This window comes from Ovis canadensis, chromosome 2 (assembly GCF_042477335.2).
Source record: "Ovis canadensis isolate MfBH-ARS-UI-01 breed Bighorn chromosome 2, ARS-UI_OviCan_v2, whole genome shotgun sequence".
Taxonomy (NCBI): Eukaryota; Metazoa; Chordata; class Mammalia; order Artiodactyla; family Bovidae; genus Ovis; species Ovis canadensis.
In genome coordinates, this window is record NC_091246.1 from 189,822,790 (window position 1) to 189,829,798 (window position 7,009).

At 56.4% G+C, this 7,009-nt stretch overlaps 1 protein-coding gene across 1 annotated transcript; it reads right to left on the reverse strand.

The window, feature by feature from the left end:
• Nucleotides 1-1,009: 1,009 nt before the first annotated feature.
• Nucleotides 1,010-3,519, reverse strand: C1QL2 (complement C1q like 2). Its single transcript, XM_069579464.1, has 2 exons — nucleotides 2,358-3,519; nucleotides 1,010-1,773 (listed from the first exon to the last, which is right to left on the reverse strand). Exons 1-2 carry the CDS (start codon nucleotides 3,039-3,041, stop codon nucleotides 1,594-1,596), a joined length of 864 nt encoding a protein of 287 aa, XP_069435565.1. The 5' UTR covers nucleotides 3,042-3,519; the 3' UTR covers nucleotides 1,010-1,593.
• Nucleotides 3,520-7,009: the final 3,490 nt, after the last annotated feature.

Here is a 7,009-nt window from a genome sequence, read left to right on the forward strand (position 1 = left end):
CCACATTATATCCACATGGGGTGTGTGTGTGCATATCCAGTTCGATATAGGTAGCACACTCCAGGGTTGCCTCTGTGTACATATTCACATTTCTCTGCAAACAGCTGGTCAAAATGAGCTCCGTGAATACTAACAGGTTGTTAACAAGTTATTTTGTAGATAACGTACTGTTTATTGGAACTCAATAATCTAAAAACGGAACAAAAAAGTGAAAAAACAAAAACATCATGTGGAGTGTTTTCTTAACCTGTCTGTGTGTGTGTGTGTGCGTGCGTGTGTGCGTGTGTAACAGTGAAGGAAAGGAAAGGAAGGACCAAACAAATGCAGTCAGGTTCAGAGCAGGTGCCCCATACCACCACACACAAAGGAAGACCCCTAAGGAGGGCTGTCCCACCACAAAGGGGAGAGTCTATTTCATTTACCACAGAGCTGTGCGTGAATTCAGGGAGTTGGATGGTCCATACAATTGCCTCAGTGTACCAGGCAATTGACTTGAGATTATGGACCCAGCTAGTGTAAGCTGATAGACATGTGCTGAGTGCATTACATGCCCGAGTGGGTGTGTTTCCTCGGGGATTCCTCTACTGCCTTTTAGGAGATCTCGGAGATCATCTGATGGCAAATACCTCCTTCATCCCTCTCATTTTGCAGAAATGCCTCCTCTTCCCTTTCCTTCTCCAGAAACTCCTGGCCTCTACTTCCTCCCACAAGGCTAGGACCCTGAAAATCCAACCTCCGTCTCCTGTCATCCTCTAATTCTTCCTCCCGCCCTCCTCCTCCTCCAATTCAAGGCTGCAGCCCAGCCGGGTGGAGATGCACCCTAAAGGGTGAGAGGCTACCCTCCCATTCTCCCCACATCTTTTCACCCACCCAGCAGCACAGACAAGGCAGTGACTGGCAACTGGGGTAGAGATGGAGCTATTCAGGGCCCAGTTCCGGTCTTTATCTCAAGGTGAACACCTGGAGGCTAGGTCCGGGACCAGGCTGACAGAGACATCAAGAGTCCATAGTCTAGAAACATAATTTAATGCATCGCGGTAGGTCTGAGGCGGGAGTGCGGTGTAGAGATGGATTTTCTGATTGCTGGGATTCTGCTGAAGATGGGGTTTCAGCTGATGGACAGGGACATTTGCACAAGTATTTCAGGTCACAAAGAAGGACACCCCAGGGAGCTTGTGCTTGCTTTGGCCTACCTCAGTGGCCAGAGCTGGGAGCCCTCAGTCTCAGGGCTCTCGGAGGAGGAGGGGGACTGGAAGCACTCAGGCATCCCGCTGGGGCCTGTCCAGTCCAATCAGCTCTGCAAAGTCTGCGCTGCCGCCTCCCTGGCTGGGGTTTCAGGTTCACGCTCATTTCTCCACTTGGGCATCCCGCTCTCCCGCCCCGGGTTGCGGCCAGAAACCAGGAGCACAGCCAGGAGCGAGGCAAGTCACAGACACACGGAGGTCGGAAGCGGGGCAGGAAGGACAGCGGGGGTGTGTCTTTTCCAACGATGTCAGGAAGTGTCACGAAGCGAGAGTGGTCCTCGCAAGGGAACAGAGCGCCCCCATGGGCATGGGGCGGCCTGAAGCCACCCATCTCGCTCTCCCTGCTCCTCTAATCCGGGTACAAAAGAAAGCCCGAGAAGGTGCTGTACTTGTTGTTATTGCCTCCGTGCGCCTTTCCGCCGTCCAGCTTCACATACACCTCGTCCCCCGAATCAAGGTGTAGCACCACGCTGTTACTCGCGTAGTCGTAGTTCTGGTCGGCATCCTGCGCGATGGCGCTGGCCCGGACCTGCGGGCGAGCCGTCAGAGCGGGTGGGTCGAATATCTCTGCCTGGGCCCTTGCCCGACCCCCCAAGTGGCGTGCCCCCTGGCCGGCCTTCCGCCTGCCCCTCCAGGGTCCACGCTCCCACCCAGGCTCCACGCTCTCTCTCCAACTTAGTCAACTCCTTCCCAGCACCCTAGTCTCCGCAGTCGCCAGATCTGGGAAGAAGGGAGGCAGAGGGCTTCGGGGACACTGACCCAGTAGGGAAGAGCGGAAACCAGGGGCCAGGGCCAAGAAGAAGGGAGACGGGAGGGCACAGGGGAGAACTGGGCGCACAGGGAGATGAAAGAAGAATGAGGTTTCCGAGAACCCCGCGGGGCTTCAGGCGGCTATGCAAATGGCAGGGGAGTGCAATTTGGGTAGTGGGGAACCCAACCTCCGCAGCTACCGGGTAAAATGCGACCAGGACGCACCGGGAGACGCGATGCTGCGATGCGCCCCCTCCCAGTGGGGAGAAAGAGGCTGAGTTCTCAGGAGGTTTGGGGCTCTGGGTGGGAACGACGGTCCGCGGGGACTTGCGCGGGTGGAGGGGAAGCGGGGGTGTCACTGACCTGCCCGTTCTTGCAGAGGTCCGCCCACATGCTGGTGCCGTCGCCGCCGCGCATGAGGATGTGGTAGGTGAAGAAGTAGATGCCACGCACCTGGCAGCTGAACTTGCCCGTAGTAGGGTCGTAGTGATTGCCGAGATTGGTGACCACGTCGTCGAATTTGAGCACCTCGTAGCCTTCGTGGGGGCTCTTAAGACCCACATAGAAGGCGATCTTGGGACCGCTGAAGGCGGCGCTCAGCGCGCCAGTCACTTCGCCCTCAGAGTCACCGCCGCCCCCGGTTCCGCCACCCACCACCCCGACACCTCCTGCCGCGCCCGCCGTCAGCTGCAGGCCCGGCAGCCCGGGCCGCCCCGAGTCGCCCTTCTCCCCCGGGGGACCCCGGGGTCCAGGTGGGCCCGGCTCTCCCGGGGGGCCCCGCGGTCCCGGCTTGCCGGGTCTCCCCGGGTCGCCCTTGGGTCCCTGGATGAAAGGGGGCGGAGGGTTGACGCTCAGGTCCTGCATGACTTCCAGCGCGGCAGTGCTGGGTCCCGGCGGCGGAGCCTTGGCTCCCGCGGGCCCCCCACCGGGTGCGGCGGTGTAGGGGTCGCAGATCATGCGGCAGGTGCCCATCATCTCGTAGTGCGCCGCGCCGGGGGGCGCCGCCTGCAGCAGCAACGGCACGGCGATAAGCAGCCCCAGCGCCATGGCCAGGAGCACGCCGACGGCCGCCAGGCAGGAGCGGCGCCGCCGCTGCCACAGCCGGGAGGCAACCGCCACCAGCTCCTCCTTGCCGCCTGGGGAGGTAATGGTCGGGCGGCGCAGGCGGCCCCGCTCCCCGCGCTCGGGGGCGGATTCCGCGGGTCCCGGTCGCGCCCCCGACGTGGCGACCCCTTCCTCTGGGCGCGCAACTACTTCAGCGAGAGGCACCCTGGCCCAGGCGCCGGTGCCCACCGCGCTGGGACTGCTCAGGAGAGCCCCGGAGCCCAGCACGCATGGCGGGGGGGCGCAGGACGAGCCCGGCGCCGAGCGGGTCCCTGCGGCTGCGGCCCGGGAGCACCGAGTGGGAAGGCGGAGTCCCGCGAGGGCTCGGCCGCGCTGCCTACTGCCCGGCTCGGCTGGACTCAGCAGGGATCAGCGCGCAGGGAGGGCGCTCGGGCTCCGCGGCGCGCTCTGCTCTGCTCTCCCGCTGCTCGCTGGCTGCCGCGCGGAGGGGGGACCCAGCTACCCTGACGTAAGGAGTCCGGGGCTGAGCGGCGGAGGCGGTGAGGAAGCAGCGCGCGCTGCCATCACTTGGGAGACGGCGCCCTCATGTCATCAGCCTTCGGTCCTCCTCCTATCGGGCGGCGTCCCAGGCAGAGGCGGCAAAGGCGCGGTTCCTCCTGGCGGCGCCTGGGAGCCACAAGTGGGCGCCGCGGGCGCAGCCGGGACCCAGCTCCTCAAGCACACCCACCAGCGGCCACACTCACGCGCCTCCCACCCGCCACACACTTACGGGCGCACACAGGCACGTCCACAGGGCCACGAAGGCGCCCGGAATCCCGATGCCAGCAAGGTCCTTCGGGGATCACCTAATCCACCCTCTGCCTGCAAGAGGACTAGATTTAAACTCCGCTAGTCAAGGAGAACCTCAGTCCCTTAAGCCCAGGAGAGAAGAACTTTCCGAAAGCTCTTCCGAGTTACGTCTTCAGAATAGAATAAATCTCACTTCAGGGTCTTCGCACACCTAAACAGAGGACTCCAAGCTGCCAAAGAGGTACCAGAAAACCAGCCCACCAGCTCTTTTAATGACTCTGAAAAGCCGAAAGCCCCCAATACGAGAGTCTATACTAGCGAGACTTCCCCGGGAGTCCAGCCGTTAGGACGAGGCGCCTCCACTGCAGGGGGCGTGGTTTTCAATCTCTGATCTGAGAACTAAGATCCTGCCTGCTGCCTGCCAGGTAGCCGAAAGAAAAAAGAAGAGACTACTCTCGTCTCTTTTCTTCCACCCAAAGAATGACCTGCCCTTGTACTCTGTATAGAGTTCATTTAAATCCAGATCCCTGGCACCCAACCCTTGGTGGTAATCTTGGTGCACTCAGCTTCATTCCTATCCCGCCACTGCCAGGCAGATCCGCAGATTCCTTTGGACGTTTCCAGTTTCTGGTCCTACTGACCTGGGTCGAGATATTGAAAAAAAAAAAAAAAAAAGTCCAAAGCCATTCTGAGCCAAAGCTGTGACACCTAATTTAGAGAAGAATTGGGAAGACCTCCAGTCCAGAAATCAAAAGCTCTGTTTTCTGGTTCTGCTCTTGCCCTGCATATGACTTTGGGCAGATTGTTTCCTGCTCCAAGCCTTCGTTTTCCTAACAGGCAGTCTTCCTGACAGGGGAATTCACCAGGAGGGAATGCCTGGGAGGAGAGTCAGTGGTTGATGTCAGTGTTTGGCAGAGCCTCCATGTCTCTGGAACGGATACACCTTCCTGAGGCTATTGCTTTTGAGGAGAACATTCGTTTATCAAGTATTGCCTTGTCTTGGGTTACTTTAAAATTCATTTTGTTTGTTTCTCGTTACTCTGGGTCGTTCCCCCTCTCCACTTCACATGGGTCCAGCCTCTTCATTCATTGATGTCTCTCCCAGGGCATAGCAGAAAATCTGGAGCCTGGTAGGCCTTTACTACAGACTGTGGAAAAGGTGACTGAATCTAGCTTGAAGCGAACTTGACTCAGGTGAGAAGAGGGAGACTGGGCTCATTTATTGAGCACCTACTATGACGCATCAGGCACTTGCATGTGCTGCTTCACTTACTCCTCCCAACAGTCCTGCAGATCAGCAGTCATTCTCCATTGTTCAGATGAGAAGAGACAGAGGATTGAAAAGTGTGAAGTGCTTGCCCAGACCTCCACTCGTATAACAGAGCTGGACTCCTCCTCCACCTGGCTCAGGAGCTCTAAGAACCTGGCAGTGAGTATAGCACTGGCCATTAGCTCCTGGCCATGTTTTTCACTGGGTGGCTGGGTCTTAGGAGTCCTCCCTTCCCTTCCCTAAGGCCACCTCTAGGACTGAGGAGCCTCGGTGATTCTAGGAGCTACCCTGCCTGGTTCCAGTCTTGGCTCCGCAGCTTCTTGTCTTATGTGACCTTGGGCAAATTGCTTCACCTCCCTGAGCCTCAGTCCCCATGTGTATAGAATGGGAACTACAGATGTCCCTTTCAAATTATTGAGAGATTTGTTTTTTGTTAGTAGCTAAGTCATGTCTGACTTTTGCCACCTCATGGACTGCGTGGTCAGTGCTGGAAGCAACTATGTCCAAATGTTACCTGTGACTAGCAGAGTCCTCATTACCTGTTCAGCCTCTTTGTTTCCTGTTGTTGTTGTTGTTTAGCTGCTAAGTCATGTCCTACCCTTTTGTGACCCCATGGACTGTAGCCCATCAGGCTCCTCTGTCCATGGGATTTCCCAGGCAAGAGTACTGGAGTGGTTTGCCATTTCCTTCTCCAGGGAATCTTCCCAACTCAGGAATCAAGCCCATATCTCCTGCACTACAGGTAGATACTTTACTACTAAGGAGCCCCACTGAGAGATTAAATGAGTTAATTAATACAAAGGCCTTAGAACAATAGCTGGATCAGTAAACGCTCACAATTATTATTAACTAATAATACTTTGGGCCTCCACCATCACACTTAAGACTACCTCTCAAGTGAAATATGTGGGCAGGAAGCCCATGTACGGTGGGGAAAGTGGATTTATTTCAAAAACAGGGAGACCCTGAGATCATCCACACATCATATCCTTCTGGGAAGCAGAGGAGGACCACAACATCTGTTCCACATTCCCCTGAGACTGCCCTGCTCTGGCTTCCTGCCCTCAATCAAGACTGCCCAGTGTTTTCAGTCACTGGTTCCACCTGGACAAGCATTTTTGAGGTATATATTCAGTTTGAGAGCCTCAGCCCTGCAGACCACCATCTCTCAATTCTAGTGCTTTTGCTCCTGCAGGATCTAGGCAGGGAACAAGGAAGGAGGAGGAAATGTTTGCTACTCAGGCTTTTGCTTCCACAGATCTCAGACAAAGCAACCTTTCCAGGGGATCAGCATTCCTGGGAGCAACTATAGACTTGCAGGGAGGAGGGTCATTTCCCAAGGCCAGACCTCTACCAAGGGCAGGAAAAGCAGCAGCTAGAGCAGGGGGAGAACTGGCAGCCTCCTCCCCACCAGCCACATAAGTCATGGTGAGGTCCTTCCCCTGCCCTCCCTCCCTCCCTCCCTCCCTCCTTCCCTTCTTCGTGGCAGAGTTAGACAGAGTAGCCTGCTAGAGTGCTAGACACACCTTCTCATCTCCAGGCTTTTGCTCCCCCTGGAGGGACCAACGTCATCATCAGTGACCGTCTTCTCATTAATATTAATTATGACCTTTATTAGCATAATGCCTTCCATTTAGACTGTAGTTTTACATTTCAAGGCTCAGTAATGGCTCAATCTGCCCCAAATTGCCCTTAATAATCCAGCCTGCTTTCCTTTCACCAATATCCACTGACAGTCTACTATGTGCCAACTAGCCAACTCCACCTTCTCACATCCCAAAGCCCTAGTGGTCACGCATACAGTTTGACACTTGATCACACACTGTCTTATCTGCCACTTTAATGACTGTCCACCAGCAGTGAACCCCACTCTTCATTCATCAGCACCGCA

What these genes read in the sequence shown, in the direction of transcription:
- C1QL2 (XM_069579464.1), bottom strand. Translation starts at nt 3,041, where the DNA reads ATGGCGCTGGGGCTGCTTATCGCCGTGCCGTTGCTGCTGCAGGCGGCG. An exon ending in ACCTCTGCAAGAACGGGCAG is followed by an intron (nt 1,774 to 2,357) that starts GTCAGTGACACC and finishes GCTCGCCCGCAG; the next exon opens with GTCCGGGCCAGCGCCATCGC.